Here is a 20,696-nt window from a genome sequence, read left to right as displayed (position 1 = left end):
GGAGCATGGTACTAAGCAACTTTATCACAGTACAAAGCACAGATAAATACATCCTGTTTTAGCCCCTGAGATTTTACAGTATTCTAAAACTGTAGCACAGAGGTGTTTTAGTAAATGTGATAAGTTTTTGGTTCCCAGCTGGCTTGAAAATCAAAACGTCTACAAAAACCTGAAAATATTTAAATCAATTCATAGCTGACAATATGCCCTTCACTGAATTCATACTCATTTGGTACTATTTGTCCAAAAACTATTTTCTGTAGCATTGTACCTAAAACTTTTCATTTATTTTTAAATTACATTTCTTGAATTTTAGCGACCTCTATCTTTTAGACCTTAACATTTAATTTTCCTATGACAACCGAAGCTATTGGCACAAGTACTTGCTGCCATTTTATTTAACAAACCAACAAAAAAATGTTTGAAGTTTCTGACCAGCTGCGACTTCAGTAAGAGGTACCGGGTTCTTGGTCTCACATAAATACATGAGTACTGAAGGCCTCAGAAGGCCTTCTGTTATGCAGCTGCACTTGAAGCCTTAATTTGCATTAACTGCCTAAAATGGCCACCATTCGTTGCAAATTGGGACTCGATTGTCCCAAAATGTTTTTATGAAATCCAAATATAGCATTTTCACAGGTGCATACAATACTGCCTGGTGAATGGCACCCTCCATTTTGGACAGGCACACAGTGGTGGTACAGTACCACTGTTTACTGCTGCTCCTCTTGTGTCATTTCAGTGCTGTATGAAGTTTCTTCGAGGGTGGTGTCCCGTTGGTACAGGGCCATGCATTGATTACACTTTAAGTATTTTAGATTTCAGCATAAAATATTACAAAATGTAAAAAAATATATTAAAAAAAAACTGAGGGCATTTTTCAACTGAAATCTTTATTGACATTTTTCAATGAAATTGCATTTTCACAATAATTTACAGTAACAGCATGTAAGTGCATAATGACACCTTGAAACTTCCAATATATAGTGAGTTTTTAGAACATTCAAAAGGTTAGTGGGTCTAGTATTCAAAATTACAGTTAAGTGTTCTAATAATTGCCTGGTTATTCTCAATCTGCTTCCGCAGCAAAGAAACTTACAAGCACAGGTGGTTTAAAAGTTACAAAGCAGTTTTCTTTGAGTTTTTTTTTTTTTTTAATAATATAAATAATTTAATCTGGTCTGGATATGTCAGACTGGCTGAGGCCCAAAGACAGACTACAGTTCAAAAAAAATAATACTTTTATTATAAATAAACACAAAAATAAAATAGCTCAAGGGCAAAAACAACAATATTTAAAACACAAATAACAAAACACAAAGCAAAACTTACAAAAATAGAGGTTTCCATGCTGGGCGATGCCTTCACTGGATTAGAAATTCAAAAAAACCCACAAACCCAAACACAACAAGCACAACCACCTGCTTGCTTCCTCAGCTCCCTCCTCTCCCTAATGGAAAGCTGAGGCCTCCTTTTATGTCAGGTGGCTGGGTGCTGATTGATCATTAATTACTCTAATCAACCCCAGCCACCTGAACACAATAAACCCAGGCAATTAGGGGAATTTAACTCCATAACTGCCAATTTATAAAGGCCACACACCTCCCCCACAGGCCACAATCGACCAACTACCCCCCCCCCCCCCCATTATGTCCCATTATGTCCCCTGGCTGGGCTGTTTCAGTGGGCTGTGGTGGGCGGGGTTGATGTTGGAGCCCCCAAGCCTTCTTTGGTTGAGGGGGCCCCGGATCTCCAAGGAAGTAAGGCGATGCTGTCATGGAACCTGGACCCTCCAGCAGATGCAGCATTGGCAGGCAGGCAGCACCCCTGGACAGTGTGGGCGTGGACTCCTCGGACAGTGTGGGTCCCCCTAGCAGGGTCAGACCCTCCGGTGGTATCGGACCCTTTAGTGGCGCTGGACCCTTCAGGGACGGCGGCCAGGCTCCCTCTGGTGGCAGGGACGGCGGCAGTGGACCCTCAGGAACCCTAGGAGACAAAAAGGAGACACCAGCAACCCCAGGCGATAAGGAGCAGCAGGCAACCCCAGGCGATCCAAATGTGGCATCCCTGAGCGGAGCGGGCGTGGCATCCCTGGGCGGTGCAGGCGTGGCCAACAATGCAGGAACCTCTGGCCAGGGTGGCAGAGGCCAGACTTCCTCCTCACTGTCGGCCGGTGAAGGCAGTTCCAGCTCCTCCGGAGGCAATAGCTGCAGCCCACCCACCATCGGCGGTTGGGGCTGTGGCTATTCTAGTGGTCTGAGGCAGGGCTGGTACCTGCCATAACAATCGGGTGCGCCTCCGCTGGGCTCCTCTCAGCAGCACATGTAGAGGCTGCTGTAGGGCATCAGCCTTCTCCCCTTCTGGCTCCCTGGTCCATGGCTCCTCCTCCTCATACTGCATGGGGCAGATAGCCACCGTGTGTCCATACGCCCCACAGCCGGGGCACAACGCCGCCACGAGGCTCTTCAAAAAAAACCTCCCAGCTATCGTCCACAACCTCCTCCTGCTGTTGCGGTTTCTGTTGCCATTTCTGTTCTTTCCAATTTTTTTTTTTTTTTTTTTTTTTAAATTGTCCCAAAAAACACAAAACCCTGCAGTACTGCTCTGAGCCTCCTGGAGACGCTAAATCCCTCCACTGCCACCAAGTGTGACAGGCTGGCGAGTGGACAGAGGCCCAGAGACAGATTGCAGTGCATACTTTTATTATAAATAGACACAAAATAAAATAGCACAAGGGCGAAAACAACGATATTTAAAAACAAATAACAAAACACAAAGCAAAACTTACAAAAATAAAAGTTTCCAGGCTGGGCGATGCCTTCACTGGATTAGAAATTCAAAAAAACCCACAAACCCAAACACAACAAGCACAACCGTCTGCTTGCTTCCTCAGCTCCCTCCTCTCCCTAATGGGAAGCTGAGGCCTCCTTTTATGTCAGGTGGCTGGGTGCTGATTGATCGTTAATTACTCTAATCAACCCCAGCCACCTGAACACAATAAACCCAGGCAGGTAGTGGAATTTAACCCCACAACTGCCAATTTATAAAGAGCAGAGCTCTGCTCTGCCACAGTCTTTCTGGGGGGTCATGTCCAGAATATCTTACTAGCCTCTGTAAGGGTTTGTAAGTACAGTAACACATATAAACCAGTACTAACCATGTTTATAATTATTTGTACCTCTTGTTATTTCCAGAATTACATCTATTCTTGCTGGGGGATATAGAGGAGATTGGTATACATACATACGAACAATAGATCACAGTTTTGCATATCAAGAGAACAGCTTTCCCTACTATAATACTTGCATAGGACCTTAATTAGTTCCAAGTTATTAAGTGCCTTAGACCTCAAGGTGTGCAGAGGCTGTCAGTATTTACATACATCTGAAGAACCACTTATCCAGTTATGATGGAAAGAACCATTATCAAAATGTGAGGAGACTGTATGTTTTTTTTTTTTACATGTGCATACACAGGACACCGGTCATAGTAGTGTAGTTTCCTCCTGTTACTAATATTGAATCTACAATCATACTGTCACCGACACACACTTCAACACCACCAACATTATCACTAAAAGACTTTCATCACAATGAAAGGGGGCCCAGTGTTGAGGCTAAGAGAACAGAATTTAAACCATTAGTTATTATTAGCATGGCAAAATGACAAGAAACCGGTGATAAAGTTGTTTTTTGTTAAGGAGGGCATTTGTTTTGTTGGTTTATTAAGTGGGAAGACATTTCAACCACAATATTCATTTATTTGACCTCTTTAGCAGGCTTCAGCATCATAGTTGATATTATGGCCTTCACAGAAAATAATTATTTATGCTTGTCTACAGTGCTTAAAGCCTTATTGGAAACAATCCTTTGCCCATGATCACAAGAATCTCCACCATGACCAACACCATCTAACATAATTTGGTTTCATAATACACACATTTTTGTATATATCTGATATGATGTGTAAACAACCAACCCATTCTTAAAAGTAAAACTACTACCTATAAAAAAAGAAAAATCCTCCTCAGGCATATAATAATAAACCAGAATATTGTAGTCTATATCTTCTTTGTTTGCTGCAACAAGTTTCTGTCTGTGCCATTGCCGCCCAAATATATCCTTGAGAACAAAGAGCTTCAATCTCATTGGCACGCCTAAAATAATTCTATAAACAAGAAAAATAATGACAGTTGTAATAAACAAGTCCTGTGTTGGCTTGCATACGTACAGCTATGGATAAAAGTTTTGCATCAACTAGAATTGTAGGACTTTGACAATAAATACATTATTTCGCAAACAAAATGTAACAGTAGGGCCACACAAAACACATTTGACAACAACTTAAAGATTGTTTTCTAATGCAGACAAGCTATTTTGAGGAAATAACAAGAAGGGTATTTCCTTTCCAAGCTTTAAAATAAAAAAAATTGCAAAAAAAAAAAAAAAAACACTAAAACAAATGCAGCTCAAAACCAGCTCATTTATTTAGACTTCCCTAAGGGGAGTTTGTCATGTTGATCTTTAGATCGCTGTTGTTTCCTTACATTAGTGTAAATATGGATGTCAACTACATTAATTAATTTTGTTTCAAAATGATTTAACAGCTTAAACATCAAATTATGTGAAATATTTTAAAGCATTTGACCTGTACCAGGTATTAGACTGCACATTTAAATACAAAATATTGTGTACTTTTTCCCTACTAGTGATGTACAATAAAGACTACTACAATGCCTGTGAAATGTCAATCAACGCAAGATGATTCTACAGTGTCAGAGGGATTCATATGCATTCACCAATTTCAATATCATACAAGTGTTCTGTTTACATTCTTACCATCTCACCAGCACCATATACACATTTCCCACAGGGACAAAATATTAAATAACTGTAAAAGTGAAAACATCAGAAATTAATATATAGTATTATATACAGTACAGACACAAATTATGGAAACAACAAATGATTTACAGAATGACTGGGGGTGGCAATTTTATTGCCCATTCTTCCTCACTCAGACCCTTACTTACTAAACATTTTTGTATCCCTGTATAGATAATCATATTCTATTGATCAAAACATTATACACATAGAATGGTATCCTGAAATGTTCTACTTTTTCTAGGAAAGTAGTACAACTGGGGAACGGGAGTTTGCTGCCAGATAACCTCTCTCAAGACTACTTGTTCACTAAATATCTTGGTATCCCTGAATACATAAATGGTCTGCTCTTTAAAATGATGCTAAGGATTTTAACAAGCAATCCATCTCACAGGTTCAGTGGCCCCCAAAATATGATTAATTTACTAACAATGCCAAATGACTCTCTGTTTTACACCCTTTGTTTTACAGTGGTGATTGCCAAGCCTGATACAATATCCAATGTAATGTCATTCCAGAAACCTGTGGAGAGTATTTGTGTATTATCCACATTGATAGCAAGTGGATCATATTTAGGGTAACAGACTGCTTATTAAAATATTTCGTATATTTTTAAAGAGGAGATGATCTATTCAGTGATACCTAGATATTTAGCGAGCAAGTAAAAGTTATCCGGCAACCAGCTCGCCATCCCCAGTTTTACCATGAAAAAGGAGAGCATTTTGGGTACTATTATACTTGAGAGAGGAATTGCTCATTAAAGTATTTTGCAAATGTTTTAAAGAGGAGATGATTCTCTATTCAGAGATACCAAGGGAAGTAAGGGATCTGAAGGTAAATAAGGAAACATGGGCAATACAATCACCACCTCTAGTCTTGCATCACTTGCTATTCTCTTCATTTGTGAAGACTGAAATGTTACATTTTAGAACTATATCAAAACTTCTGGCACAAAACCCTCTACTTAAATGGCATCAACACAAAGATCCCCTCCATATTACAATATGCCTAAAATAGTTTTGGTGTATTTTTTAGGATTATACATCTTTTCACATCTATGGCTTCTACATGCAACACATGACTCAGTCTTTCTCTATCATAATTTGTGTTTAGAGTTATAGTGGCTTCTCACGTCTTTCCTCAATCTGAACTTCTCCCCACAAACCCCACAACTGTACAAATGCACATCCATGTGCTGCTCTAGTTGAACGCTGTTGGAGAATATCTGGAAGCACACCTGGCATATAGTCTCCCCAGCAGACAGGTGGCAGATCATGTGCCGCACGTGATCATGCTTAAGGAAAGTCCCCTGATCGCAGACAGGGCAAATGTACCTGGCCATGCCTTTGTGCATATCGTTATGCAGCCGCAGCTGACGCTCTCGCAGGAACTGCTTCCCACACGTCACGCAGGAGAACTGCTTCTGCTTGGTGTGAACTGTATAGTGCTCCCGAAGGTGACAGCGCTGGTAAAACCCCTTCCCACAGATGCTGCAGAAATGCTTCCGTCTGTGGTCTTGTTCCCTTTGCTCTGCCAAGGTGCTTTTGAACATGTTTTGCTTTGCGCACTTGGCCATGTGGTCTACCACTAACTTCTCGTTCTCGAAACGCAGACTGCAGTGTGGGCAACGGAAGGTGAAACAAGCATCCTTGTACATCTGGCAAGACCTGGCGATGTCACTCTCGAACTGTACATCGCTTTCTGATAGGCCTTCGTCCAATACCTGTTTCTCCTCGTCGACTGAGTCTTCTCCTATGCCATCAGTTTCCAAATCAGTTGTTTCCCCACATCTCTGTGCGTGTTCTTGTAACTGCTGTCCTTTGATTAATACCTGGCCACACTTACCGCAAGCACAAATATGTCCCATATGACTCGATATATAATGGGAAGACTGGTCTTCCTCCGTTAAAGATATCCCACATAGCTCGCAAGTGATATACACAGTGTCCAGCCTTTCCTCTTTTATGGCTTTGGTTAAAGTGCCTTTATTGTCTCGTTTTCCCAAATGAATCTCAAAAGAACTCTTACAGTTCTCCTTCCTAGACATGGCTGCTTCGTCATCTTTAATATGAAAAACTGACTCTTTCATCCCGTCCTCATATACATCGCTCAGAGCACAATTGTCCACACTGTTATCGTTAACCTGGACCACTTTAATGCCGTTTAGCATTAAAGCAGAGCTTTCCTCCGGCTCGACTTTGATAATGATGGCATTCCTTGTTGCAGTCTGTTTACAGTCTACCCCCATTGTTTTGATCAAAGTTTCATTATTAAAGCTTTCTGTATCCGATTTCTGCTCTAGCCAATCTGCGTCCATTTTGCAAACATCGTTCTGGTCCTCCGATGACTCCGAGACAGAGCTTTCGGTCTTACTAAATCCGTTGTCTATTCCAGCACTCTGTTTGGGTGCCTGAAATGCCTTTCTGTTAGTACAGGTCAAGATATGTTCAATTAATAGTTTTTCACAGCTGAAAACAAACCCACAATCATCACAGGTGTATGTTTTTCCAAAACGTGGGCGCTCTTTAATGTGTGAAACTTTACTGCAGGGTTTCTTGCGCAGGTCACATGGCTGTTCAGAAACAGTGTCCACATTAGACATAACACGAGACACCACGATATCGTCGGGCTGCCTGTTGCTGCTGCTGCTGCTGCTACAATGACTACTACTTTGCACAGCTGATGTTGAGTTGGTGGCTTGCTGCAACCTCTCAGCTTCTACTATGCTGCCTGTCTTCTGTTCATACATACGGACGCCAAATATCATTTTACTGCTAGTCAAAGGAGGAGTCAGATTTGTACGACTGACATCTTTAAGGTCCTCCAGAGATTCTGGAATATAATACATCTGCAAATAAACCATAGCTGCTTTGAGTTCCTCAAACTCGTACGGGCCCAAAGAGATTCTCCCAAGGTACATAAGCTGTAGAATGAGATCAAAACATTCTGCACTGATCTGCATGTTGCTGAGATTCAGACGGGCCGTAACCGGCTGGTCTTTGATAAACATCATTCGGAAATAAGAGCTGCAGGCTGCCAGGACCGCCCTGTGTGCCCGGAAGTAAATGTCTCCAATGACAATACAGCAGTCACACAGGAAGCCCCATTCTCTCTGGTTGTTCAGCTGCTGAAGGACATGGTCACTGTGGCTGGGCTTGGACATTGTGTATAGTGAGAGGATGTATCCTAAGAGACAGAAAACAAACAAAAATAACAAATATTTGCTTTAGTCTTGATACATTTAGAAAAAAAAGCAATATTTTGCAATACGTCAACATTTTTGAACACATATTACTTGAACTGTATACCACAAAAATGTTCCAGTTTCAATTTGATAAGCTCCATTAAGCTGGGCCTGACTGAGTGGGTGGGATCTGAGAGCCTGCAAGTCTGATATCAATCACATGTTACAACCTGCCTTATTAGCATAGTTCATTACTAAGATGTTTAGCAGGGCTCAAGTCTAACTTACTAACAGAAGGACCTGTAGTGATTTGGTCCTGCAAGTCCTTCTGATTCACCCTCTAGGTGCTTGTTGGAGAGTTGTAATTGTACCTATAAAATTGGCAGGTTGTACATAATTGACATCCAAATCCCAAATGCTCAGCTTTATTCAGGCACACTTTTTGCTGCTGGTCAGATAGAAAGACACTCATCATAAATATTCACTGAGAAGTTCAAGCCCTGTGGAACAGTGTGAATAAATTAAACCAATTCTACTGTAAAGATGTTTTCCACTCATTTGTTTAGTAAAGGTCATACAAGTGTTTTCAGCTATTTACTAGAATCACACAAATAAAGAACAGTGGAATGAAAAATTCACATTTGTCCCCCAGGCATTTTAAATACTGTTAGATATGTTGGTTTTCATAACCATTACACATAAAAGTCATTTTAAATTAACAGAATGTAAAAAAAAATGAGTTATTGACAAACTGCTTGTGTGTGTACTGAAACAAATATTTTTTAAAAATATATAGATTTTATGATCACAGCATTTTACAAATCAGTTTAATAAACACATCCTTTATAAAATGCTGCACATATTAACTTGTTTCCCCTTTTTCAAAATGACATTTGAACACAAACAAAACTTATCTGGTGAAACCCTTCCTGATGTACTGCAATGCTAACTTTTACCTTAGGGCTGGGAGAAGCATGTACACGGTCAAAACAAAGGATGACTAATCATCAGACCGAAACGCACACAAAATGCAGTGTGTTCCTCCCTTCCCTAGTCCTGCCAACTGCCATTTCTGCTACTGTACTACTACAACTGCAGCAATTACTGTAAACAGTGCACACGACCCCTACCCTTGAACCCTTCATAACATAAGGGTTATGGAACATGGACGAAGAAATCAATGATGTATATGGTCAATAAAAGCCCTGTTGCAAGCTCACTGCAGCTGTAATGCACATACAGTGCAGTACAGTAGGCCTGCTTGTGATGTGATTGTTTCATGACCCTGTTGAATTCGAGCTGTGACCTCGTAGGACAGTGGCTCCCAGCTCTGGGCCTTGAGAGCTCAGGTATTTATTCCAACCTGACGGTCTCGTAGTTTATGACGTCACATAAACCCTAGACAGAATTATTTTACTTTAACTCAGTGAAACCCATCTATTATTATTATTATTATTATTATTATTATTATTATTATTATTATAATAATATATTTTTTATATAATATATAGATATTAGTATCGATATTAAATATAAACGGGTGTTAAGGTACAAATTTATTTATCACAGCGTTGACAAGGCTGTTCACCGTTCTTTGCGTAAAGATAACTTGTCGTTCCCCTCCACTAAGTAGGGGGCAGCAGTAGTTTTAGTAGCTATTTGAATTACGATTGGCAGGTCACTCATGATCTCTGCACCGTCTCTTTGGTTCACAGCCGCAGCCAACCTCCCGCAGCAACTTTTCAGAGCTGCGCTGTTGCAAGAGCTGCACAGATTTCAGCTGGTGGAGATTAGTGACGTCAAGCAGCAGCCCTCGAAGAACACGCATTTGTGCAGAACTGCGAAAATGCGTTATGAGAACACGACTTTGCTTTTGTGAGATGCAGCATTTTTGTGCCTAACTCCTAAAAACAGTAGTCAAAATGTTTTTTGTTTTTTTTGTTTTTTTTTTTGCATTTGTAGCCATTTTATTCAGTCTGGAGCCCTGTATCATTGTCATTTCTCTGTGATTCAGTGGTACAAACAGATTGATACATTGCGATGGTGCTTTTGAGAGAGCATTGTGTTTTGAGGAATCATATCATCATAAAGAACTGTCGGTGCGTACCAGTGTCACGCGTAAACATGTGTCAAATTTTTTGTGCAGTCGCGTGTAAACTGCAGTCACTTCATCCATTTATAATATATATATATATATATATATATAGATATAATATATATATATATATATAATATATATATATATATATATATATATATATTAAAATTTTAAGGGCCCTTAATCTTGAAAACGGTGCCGCTGTCACTGGAGTCACAAAACCACGCACCATCCTACTTGCTGCAGCAGGAGATTATACATTTTTCAAGCTCTGCTGTGGTTATATGAATGAAAACTTAATTTAACCTTCCGTATTATGTTTGTGTAACGGCCTTAACACAAGTAAAACCTACTAAACGGCAAACCCATTAAAAAAAAAAAATTAAAAATACAAACAATAAAATTTTAGGACACTACGCCTTTAAAATAACGGCACGACCTTTAAAAATGCTCGATACATCACACTGGCATTCGAGATCTGTCAATACTCACCATTTTCACATCACAAACATATTTAGAAAAGAGTGAACTGTAGAATGTGCAATAACCGTTTCTTTGTGTTGCTGTAACACGTCAGAATAAAATAAATATACTGAATATTTAGCCAATCTGCAATCGAAACACATTGCTTTCTGGTTTCCAAAATGTACACAAACGCAGGAGAAACATATTTGGGATTACATTGTATTATATTTGCAGTGTACACATGAGTCAATACGTGTATATTCAGACAATAAAATGCGAGCGAGTGCCTTAAATCTGCCCAACTGGAACAAACCACTCAATGAAACACTTTGCTTTCTTATAAAAAGTAAATAAAAATAAAAGCGGATACTGCAACACATTAATTTAAGAAGCATTACTAAAATTCAGAAATGTCTCGGTACACAACATACTGAACCACCGCATTTCACTAGAGTAAAAATACATACAGCTGGCGTCACTATAGACAACTGTCTGTGAAAACGATATATTAATATAAAACTTTATTTCAAACTGCATTCTGGTAGCTGTCAATTTAAAAGTGGGGTTGCTGTCCCGCCTACGCATAATTTATTGGCCTAGAATCATGCGGGTTGTGTGGCTGTCAATCATACCGCACTGAAAAGCCATTAAAAGTGTACAGCTAATAATGATGTTGCACTTTTTTTTTTTTTTTTTTTTTTTTTCCATAATTCACGTTACAAATTCTCATTCGACCTCTAAATAAAACGACGTTATCGAATGGATGCAAGAAAGACAGAAAATGCTGACAGTCTCGAGTCTCACGCATCGCCACCCCGCGCTACCTCCCGCATTCACGTACATTAAAAAAAAACAAACAAAAAAAACAAAACAAAACAAAACAAACAAAAATAACAGGAATAATGTTTCTCAAAAGCTGATGCGATCCCACGTAGTACTTACCAACCGAAATGGTTGCTGAGTTTAAATTTGTACTATTTCAACCTCGCCACTGTTTTGTGAGTTTTAAAGGTTTTAGTTTTATCCCACAGTGAAGTTGTGTCGAGAATAATTGCTGAGACTAACCCCTACTGCAGCACGGATAAGAACTTCCGCACAGCCGCGTTCTGCAAACATCACCGCACTGAGACTGCCTAAGCGAGAACCAGCCCTGCTCACGCAAATCCACCCCTCCTGCAGCAGCGCGGAGATCTCCCATGAGAGCGGGTTTCCCAAGACCCCCGGAACCTGATAAAGCATGAAACGTTTGTGTGTGTGTGGCCCAAATGCAAGTAAATAAATAAAACAAAACGTTACTTTTGTAATTTAAAATAACTCTAACGTATCCAATGTTTGCAACTCATTTCTAATGTATTCATTGTGAGCCTCATGAATACATTTACTTATAATGTGGCCAGAAACTTTTGCATTTTTTTTTTTTTCTCAATGACTGCATGTTTTATTATTATTATTATTGAAACCACGGTTTTATAATTCACGGTGGTGCTAATGAAAGATAAGTTGTTTTGTTACTGTTTATTTTGTCTTGATCGTGTTCAGTATGTTCTTCTGTCAGCAGACAGAGGTTATAGATGACAGCTTTGAGCTCAGTTATTGCCCAGTAAGCAAAAACTGAAATTGTTCAATTTGGTGGACTACAAATATAAGGCAACAATTGTCTTCAAATAAGAAAAAACTAGGCACAACTATTTTACAAATTATACACGGTAGCTTTAATAGTATTTTTGCTTTGCAATGCACACACAGTATGGGCTTTGACTAATACACAGGAGTAGCTAAACCAAGCTGAAGTGTGCTAAGTCACAGTACGATTTGGTTAATTCACCTTGAGTCTTGCGGTTGGCCATTTGCTAACTACGGTTGGACTATATATAGTGTGTGTGTATATATATATATATATATATATATATATATATATATATATATATATATATATATATATATATATATATATAGATACACACACACACACACACAATTTGTAAATGTATTGTGAGTCTAATGGTATAGATTTATGTTATAAAAAAATGAATCTGAAAAAATATTAAAGATGCAAAATTATGAAGATTATTAAACTTTAGGGGAAACAAAAAAAATGGTTTTGAAAAAACCAATAATAGGAGTGGTTCTTTAATTTATTCAATAATAATTTGAATAATAAAATCAGTTGCTGCTGGGTCATTTCACTATGTGGAAGGAAACGGCTGTGAACTATTTTAGCGTGGCTGCATATCGCTTCACTACAGATACTATGCTGAGGCAATATGTATTGCATGTTTATATTCCATGACAGCACATAGGCTTTGCTTAAAGTTAACCCTCCTGTTATGTTCAGAATTTAGGTACATCTGTTATGTTTTGGGTCATATTGACCCGATGCAATTTCAAACTAATTTAAACAGCCTTAACTTGATTAAATGTTTTTATTTCCAAAGGTGTTACTCTTTTATGCTCTTTTAGTCCAGGAGCTGTGATAAAACTTGTCTGACTGCCAACCTGGGAGCTCCTCATTTTGGAATGTCTTTACCAGTGAAATGCTGTTGCAATACTGAGAATATTAGGCTCTGCCTTGTGTGTGTCTCTCTCTCTCTCTCTCTCTCTCTCTCTCTCTCTCTCTCTCTCTCTCTCTCTCTCTCTCTCTCTCTCTCTCTCTCTATATATATATAGTTTGTTTTGTTATGTTTATAAATATTTCCAGACAGGTGCAGCCATTTCCAGAGATAATAGTACAAATATATTAATAATAAAATAACAAATTAAAGAAGTTTTATTCCTGCACACAAATCTACATAGATAAATGCCACGGGTCCACTATCTTATTTGATACATGACCTATTCCTGAAGGAAAAAAAAAACAAAAAACAAAAATACACCTCAAAGGTTCTGTTTTCTGTGTATAAGTTCATGACCCCAACTTAGCATAAGTGTCATAAAATATTATACAGAAAATGAAAAGAAAAATAGCATTTAAGCTAATTGGAAACTACAGCAGGGTCAAATAGACTCGAAACCTAATAGGAGGGTTAAAGCATAACCTTACCGCTAACGGTACCGATATAATGCTACTAAGCTACGGTTTGAAATACAGCAATCTTCAAGCTTGTTTGAAAATAACGTATTCGTTATTTTAGATACAATTGTAACTTATTGTCGTTATGTATTGATACGCTGTAGCTGTATTTTAAAACCATCCCTATAAACAGCTAGATGCAAAGCAAAACGTAATGCTGGGTCATCAGCATGACGCCTTTAATAGCACGTGACATCAAAACACAGCTCCCTAGAAAGAAACACCGCGAGACAGAACGAGAACTTCTGCACAGCAACAAATACAAATCAACCCCAAGCTTTAGCGTATAGGGGGTAAGAAACAGTTTACACATTTACAACATTAATTGTTATGATGGCGTTATCTGCAAAATCAGATTGCATGCATACGGGTTTAGACTGAATGCCTGAAGTTGAAGGGCAATATTTTATTTTATTTTATTTATTTATTTAGCTTTTTTTCAGGAGCTCTGTATGCAGCCGTAAAAATGGATGTGTTGCTCTGAAATTAGTTAGGCTAGTTGCATTGCAAAAAAGGAATTATTTAAATAACGTTTCCTAAAGAACAAAACAAAACAAAAAGAAGGTATCGGTAGTGTATAAAGCAACAAATACACACTGTTGTCATATGTCTGATAAATGATAAATGTGTTCAGTTATTTATGCAATTGATAATATGTACTATGATAATTTGATTCAGTATGGGTCCTTGTTATGCTAGAAACCTATTGGTCTGCCGGTTACTATTAGCAACCACAACGTTTTCGCGCTATTTAATTTTTTTGTCAGCAGGTGTTAATAATGCTTTTGTAAATAGTATTTCTAAAATATCAGAGATATATTATTATGCTATTGCATGTTGTGTTGTAAATGGCGCCTATTTTGATGTGCAGCCAATCACAATGGGCAGTGCAGTGCACAAAACCATTGCTTATCCAAAACGCAACTTGTCAGAAAGCAGTACACTGTTAGATTTTGGTACATGTGCAATCAATTACTATCTAATGGGTGTTTTGCTGTTGTCAAAAAGAGGTACATTTACCGTTAATTAAACGTAATTTTTTTGCAAACAAACCGGAAACAGACAACCAATTTCTCTTAAAAGAAAAAAAAAAAAACAATTCATGACGAACAAGACTAAATGAGAAGTCACCGCAAAGTTGCACAAGTAAAAAAAACAAACAAACAAAAAAAAAACGTACAAGACCCAGTGTATTGCATATGATAAAAATGTCCATACTATTTTCTTAATGGCACAAAAATTACATTAAAAGTACATTAATAATGACATAAAAGACCGAAAACAGCATAATGTACCAGGTTTGAATGACTGTTTCCCTGCTTTCTTAGTGGTTGTACAGGCCTGCACGACGAACCAGTTTTTAGAGCATACCTGAAAATAACAGTACACCGGTAGACTACTGATGTTTAGTTTATGGAACTGAGTGACCTGAGTGTTGTGGTCAGTATTTCAGTGACCTTTCTTTGGGTAACTTAGTTGCTATTAAGAGTAATGCCCTTATTAAGATCATCATAGTCTATCATGTTTTAATAAATATTTTAAGAGATTGCACCACTATAGATTTGCAACTCCAAAAGTACAGAGAAATGTGACTGTTTTCGAACGTCAGAATCCTTTTTATGTAACCCTTTTTGCCTGTATGCTAGCCTCCAGGTAAAGGGATTCTGTAATTCAAAAACTGCTGTAGTGGTGATCCTACTTTGTACTTTAGAAATCTGTTCTTCAGTAGGGGTCATTGTAGTCCGTGGAACACCTGACTAGCAGCTCTAAGCTGTATTAAACACATGAGCGGTTGATGCTAATAATGCAGCAACTTTATTTCCTAATTAAGTGGTCACATCCTATTGAGTGAATGACACACAGTTTTATTTTTTGATACATATTATATAACCCTAAAAATGGTACTGGCACTGTAAGTACCATCGTGATACCATGGCCAGTTCCTTTATATCAGCGCTTCAGATTTCTGAAAAGCTACACAGAGGGACCAGAAACATGGGCAATTAAAGCATATAAAACTGAAAAGGGTTATTTATAGATTTGGCAATTGTGCTTCAAATGTTGTGAACTTGTGGCTGTGTTATTCCTTGCGCAGCTATAGTGGATAATTCTGCTCATCTGTACGTATCTAGGTTAACTGGATGTACTGAGAATATGAGATTGTGTATGAAGGTTAATTCTTTTCAGCTGTCAATAAAATTGTCATTAAAAAAGTATATTTATTGTTGTATTTACATTTCACTTATTCTTTTTATTTAAAAAAAATACTTCTGTACTTCACAGGGCATTTGTTTGGTATAGTTTCTAGTTGAATATGTATTTTTACTGCAGGTCACCCTGGCAACATGGATGTGTCCAATCACAGTCTCGCCCTTTTGCAGCAGCTGAACATTCAGCGAGAGTTTGGCTTCCTTTGTGACTGCACAGTGGCGATAGGCAACGTTTACTTCAAGGCACACCGCGCTGTGCTGGCTGCTTTCTCCAACTACTTTAAGATGATATTTATTCATCAGACTAGGTAAGAAATTGAACTTCAGAATTATGCAGAGTAGTTTGAAATAAGAAAGACTTTTTGGCATGCCATTCAAACCCCTGAGGGGTAGTCTGGTTTCAGTTAATCCCACTAGGGTCAAAGCTATTGGAAGCAGTGTAGTGAGTTGCTGTGAGGTGACAATAGACACGTGAGGGTCAATTTAAAGTAACTGTAGCTAACACAATAATGCCATAAGTCAGCCATTTTGCACATATGTGCAGTTTTGAAAGCAACACACATTTTCATTTTAAAACATGATAACGTGGTACTACTCAAACTTACCTAATTCTTTGGTTGTCTGTTTGCACTTGCACTCCCTGGGCCCCTTCACCTCAGTAGTGCCTTCAAGGTCAAAGCTTGTTACTGGCTGATAGCATGTCAGTAAATAAGGGAAGCAGTTGACTGATTATTGACAGGAAAGAAGCCAGTGAAGGGGTGGGGGCAACTTCACACTCCAGGTGCGCTGACCCAGGAAGCACAAGAGAGTCTAAAAGCATGGCTTGTAAACGGAGATTTCTTTAACCTAGTGTAGAACCAGATACAACATTTTAAAATGAAAAAAAAAAAAAAAGTTTGCTGTAACACGTGTTTCTTTCAAAACTACACATTTGAGACCTACAAAACCAATGGATGTGCATGGTGGAGACATTTTATGGGATTAGCTACAGTGATTTTAGGTTAAACAAGACACGATTAGGGAAAACTTCTCCATATTTTTATTCTTGTTGCTCCTACTGCAGTTCCTACTACAATAAAATGGGGCCCACATTTCCCCAGTTGTGTCTTGTTTAATCTGCCACTTTTACATTACATCTGTACTGAACGGACCCTTATTTGAATATAGAATGAGTGCTTTTATTAAATCTTTATATGGCTAGATCCTTTGTGCTAACTTGACCATTCTTGTACACATGAAAGGGTTTTGGACAGATATAACTTACTGCATAAGTACTTTCACTGTCTTATACTTGGTTAAAACACATTCTGTAAAGCTTTTGTAGTCTGCAATGTACTACTATTTTTTGAAAGGCAGTGTCTGCTGATTAAAATCCCACAAATGTAAAATGACTCTTATTTCTGGCAGTCTGCCTATGTAGCTTTCTTTATATATATATATATATATATATATATATATATATATATATATATATATATACACACACTCACACACATATATATATATATATATATATATATATATATATATATATATATATATATATATATATATATATATATATATATATATATATATATATATGCTTATGCTTATGGTTAAGCATTGCAAAGCCCAGAGGAATGATAAAGTTTATTAAAAATACAGCAAATTATGGTAAATGCATAGCATAGCCATGGGAAAAGCAATACCATGTTAAACTTTTAGAAGGGTATATCATGGAGAATTAAGCTTATAGATCACATACCTTAGTATTTAAAGTCTGTATCAATTTTAAGGCTGCTGACATTCATTTCCTCATCACTGTGTTCCTGGCTGAGTAAGAAGATAACCATGGTTAATCAGTACAGGAAGCAGCCTGTTGGTAATTGGAAAGTGGTTGGAGATGATGGAAAGCAAGTTGAATGACATGTTTCCCAGACTCAGTTGGACATGCAGAGTAATCCACTTGCTGTTTCCTAGAACACCAAGTCTGTATGAGCTATAGCATGATCCAGCTGATACAACTGGTATGAGCATGCTTAGAAAACAGTTACTGGAGCTACACATTGTGTCTAAAAAGAGAATTTGGGTGTGCCTGTGGTTCAAAAGAAAGACAGGGGTGCGTGTTGATAGTTTCTAAAAGTTCTGCATTCTTTGTTCCAATTTCTACTCTTTTTTTTTTTTTTTTCTTATCACAGCGAATGCATTAAAATACAACCTACCGATATACAGCCAGATGTATTCAGTTACCTGCTCCACATCATGTACACGGGAATGGGCCCGAAGCAGCAAGTCGACCAGAGCCGCTTACAGGAAGGGATTCAATTCCTTCACGCCTTTCCGCTTTATCGTAACATAAGCACAGCAAACCAGGAGGCTGTTTTGGATGCTGTAAAAATGTCAAACCTCTACGGGATCCAGATATCGTCGCAGATGACAGCCAAAGTAACCCTGGGGCTGAAGGACAGTCAGTTGAGGGGCTTGGAGGTAGAGAGATCTAGCGCTCCAGTTGAACACTCACAGATCCAGCTGCCCCTCGCTGTTGGGCTGGAGGAAGCCTCTTCCGACTTGCAGCTGCCTAACGTCCATGGCCCTGCTTCTGCAACCTCCAGAGAGGAAACAGAAGTCTCAAACATCTCTGTGACAATAAAGCAGGAAAAGGTGGAGCCTGAGTTGGCCAATGAACACCAAACCAGTTCTCCCTATAGTCAGGAAAATCAAAGCCCCTGTCTCTTTAAAGGCGGTCTAAAACCGTTGTTTTGTCACTATTGCGGAAAGCGATGCAGTTCCCGTAGCAGCCTGTGGGAACACCTCCATATGCACACGACCGGCTCGCTTCCTTTGGAAGTGCCGGGAGCCATTTCTGAAAATAACCTGGGGGTGGTGCAGAAAATGAGCGAGGACTTTGACAGGCTGGAAGATCGTCCACTCCAGAGTTACCTTGCCAGCAAGAACCCTCTTCTGCTTGAGCCGGCAGACGCCGGCAGTGTAGGGGAGGCAATGCGCCACAGTCAGTCCCTGGCATTATCTTCAGAGGAACTGGCAGCAGAACTAAAAAGCAGCAGTCCATACTCCCGTAAACGTAAGATTGCTTGTGCGATCTGTAACCTTAGGTTTGCGCAAAAGAGCCAATTGCAGGAACACATGTACACCCATACCGGTAAACATTCCCTCTGTCACAGGTACAACAGATTTTCCAGTCAGCTGATTCAAGCATCGCATCAGTACTGTGAAAACCAGGCTGAATGTACAGTAGAAGAAACTACTAGGGACACTCAAGACAACCTCAGTTCTTGCTATTCTTTAGACTCTGAGGTTTCTCAAGAAAGTATCGATACTGTTCTCGTAGATTAAACCCAATCCTGGGACCTTGTCTTAGATGGTATGTTTTGATTAGTCTTCTTTTGCCAATGCATCTTTTTTTTTTTTTTTTTTTTTGCTTCCCGTTGTGTGTCTCTAATGAAGCTCTTCATTTTATGTGTCATCTATCTGTGAAGCTGCTCTGTTGGTTCTAGTGTCTGTGAAGCTATTTGTATATTAATAGACTCTTCCGAATTGGAAAGGAAAAAATTGGTGTAACAGAATTAGAAATGACAAGAGTCTCTTTAGTTTCTTAAGCTTTACTGCAGCTACATGTTACATTTCCCCTCTGAAGTCACCAGGGATCAATGCATACTGTAATGTAAAATCCACCATGAAATGAATGAAATAATTACAGAATTGCATCAGTTTTAGATCGTCTGCTTTCCTCTTATTCTATCTCAAGTGGACCAAATTCAAGGGAGGTGTTTCCTCTAATTGTTGTTGATGGTACAAATGGTTGCAGGGTAGGTGCTGTGTGCATGCATAAGAAGATCAGCTCCACTTGCTCATAACATGTCTACAGCTGGCAAAAATTATCATTTTGATTTCTCCATGCGAGAGAGAAAATGAAATAAAATCAAAACATTTCAGACTGTAACCTTAAAAAAGTTTTGTGTACTAAAACTAAAAAAAGCTTAATTAAAAAGGTAGAATAAAAAGGGTGTACAAAATTAAACAATTCCCTCAAATGTTATTTGTTTTTTAATTCTTGTCTTGTTTCCGTTTTTCATGACATCCTTGAAATGTATTTGTAAAAAGCAGAGCATGTTTCATATCAATATTTATTTCTCCTAAAACCATTAGAACATGCTTTAGTTCTCCACAAGGGCTTTTTGCGTCATCATCAATGTGAGACAAAAGAGAGAGACCAATTTGATTATTGTATGCAAGTTTCCCTGAATGAAAAAAAGAACATCAGACTGATTACATCTTGTTAGCAGTAGCCATTAACTCAACTAGCCCATCACAATGCAGTTGTTAGTAGGGAAGCTTGTATGAGTGTAGAAGGTGATAATGATAATAATCATATTAGTCTCAATCTCAACTTTATCGTGAGAAAAAAAAAACTTTCCAGATTAAACTAAGGCTTCAGTATTTGATGCTAAACATGGTAGTTTCTATACTTTCTATTAAAGACAACCTTTTGAATTGTTTTTTAAACGCATTGTCAGCCTTTAAAGGGTTACTTCACTTCTTAATCAAGAGACATCAGATGGACTGCCCTGACCTCATTTTTAAGCTTGTTATAAGGGCTTTCCCACAATGAAAAGCAATAGCTGTAAACAATTGATGCAAGTCATTGATGAATGGGGTCAAGTTGATATGCAGCCAAATAGTTTGACGTATTACAGCATTAAGACATTGCAGGCCAATGATAAGTGTTGGTGAAATGTACAAAGCAGGTTGATAATATTGTGTTAGTGTGATAATAGAAGTAATT

General features: G+C 38.5%; 2 protein-coding genes across 2 annotated transcripts; one reads left to right on the top strand and one right to left on the bottom strand.

Annotated features, from left to right (window-relative positions):
* Positions 1 to 3,739: 3,739 nt before the first annotated feature.
* Positions 3,740 to 11,812, bottom strand: LOC121323791 (zinc finger and BTB domain-containing protein 1-like). Its single transcript, XM_041265006.1, has 2 exons — positions 11,573 to 11,812; positions 3,740 to 8,069 (listed from the first exon to the last, which is right to left on the bottom strand). The coding sequence occupies exon 2, from the start codon at positions 8,044 to 8,046 to the stop codon at positions 5,980 to 5,982; it is 2,067 nt and encodes a 688-aa protein (XP_041120940.1). The 5' UTR covers positions 8,047 to 8,069; positions 11,573 to 11,812; the 3' UTR covers positions 3,740 to 5,979.
* A 2,111-nt stretch (positions 11,813 to 13,923) lies between these two features.
* zbtb25 (zinc finger and BTB domain containing 25) lies at positions 13,924 to 19,870 on the top strand. The gene is made up of 3 exons (XM_041265462.1): positions 13,924 to 13,993; positions 16,032 to 16,218; positions 18,091 to 19,870. The coding sequence occupies exons 2-3, from the start codon at positions 16,046 to 16,048 to the stop codon at positions 19,244 to 19,246; spliced, it is 1,329 nt and encodes a 442-aa protein (XP_041121396.1). The 5' UTR covers positions 13,924 to 13,993; positions 16,032 to 16,045; the 3' UTR covers positions 19,247 to 19,870.
* The last annotated feature ends 826 nt before the right edge of the window (positions 19,871 to 20,696 follow it).

The sequence above is a fragment of the Polyodon spathula genome, chromosome 12 (assembly GCF_017654505.1).
Source record: "Polyodon spathula isolate WHYD16114869_AA chromosome 12, ASM1765450v1, whole genome shotgun sequence".
NCBI lineage: Eukaryota > Metazoa > Chordata > Actinopteri > Acipenseriformes > Polyodontidae > Polyodon > Polyodon spathula.
Note: the sequence above shows the minus strand (reverse complement) of the source record. Positions and strands in the feature narration are given on the sequence as shown.

Coding starts and splice junctions, on each gene's coding strand:
- LOC121323791 (XM_041265006.1), bottom strand. CDS start 8,046: ATGTCCAAGCCCAGCCACAGTGACCATGTCCTTCAGCAGCTGAACAAC.
- zbtb25 (XM_041265462.1), top strand. CDS start 16,046: ATGGATGTGTCCAATCACAGTCTCGCCCTTTTGCAGCAGCTGAACATT. Junction 16,219..18,090: donor ATATTTATTCATCAGACTAG/GTAAGAAATTGA, acceptor TTCTTATCACAG/CGAATGCATTAAAATACAAC.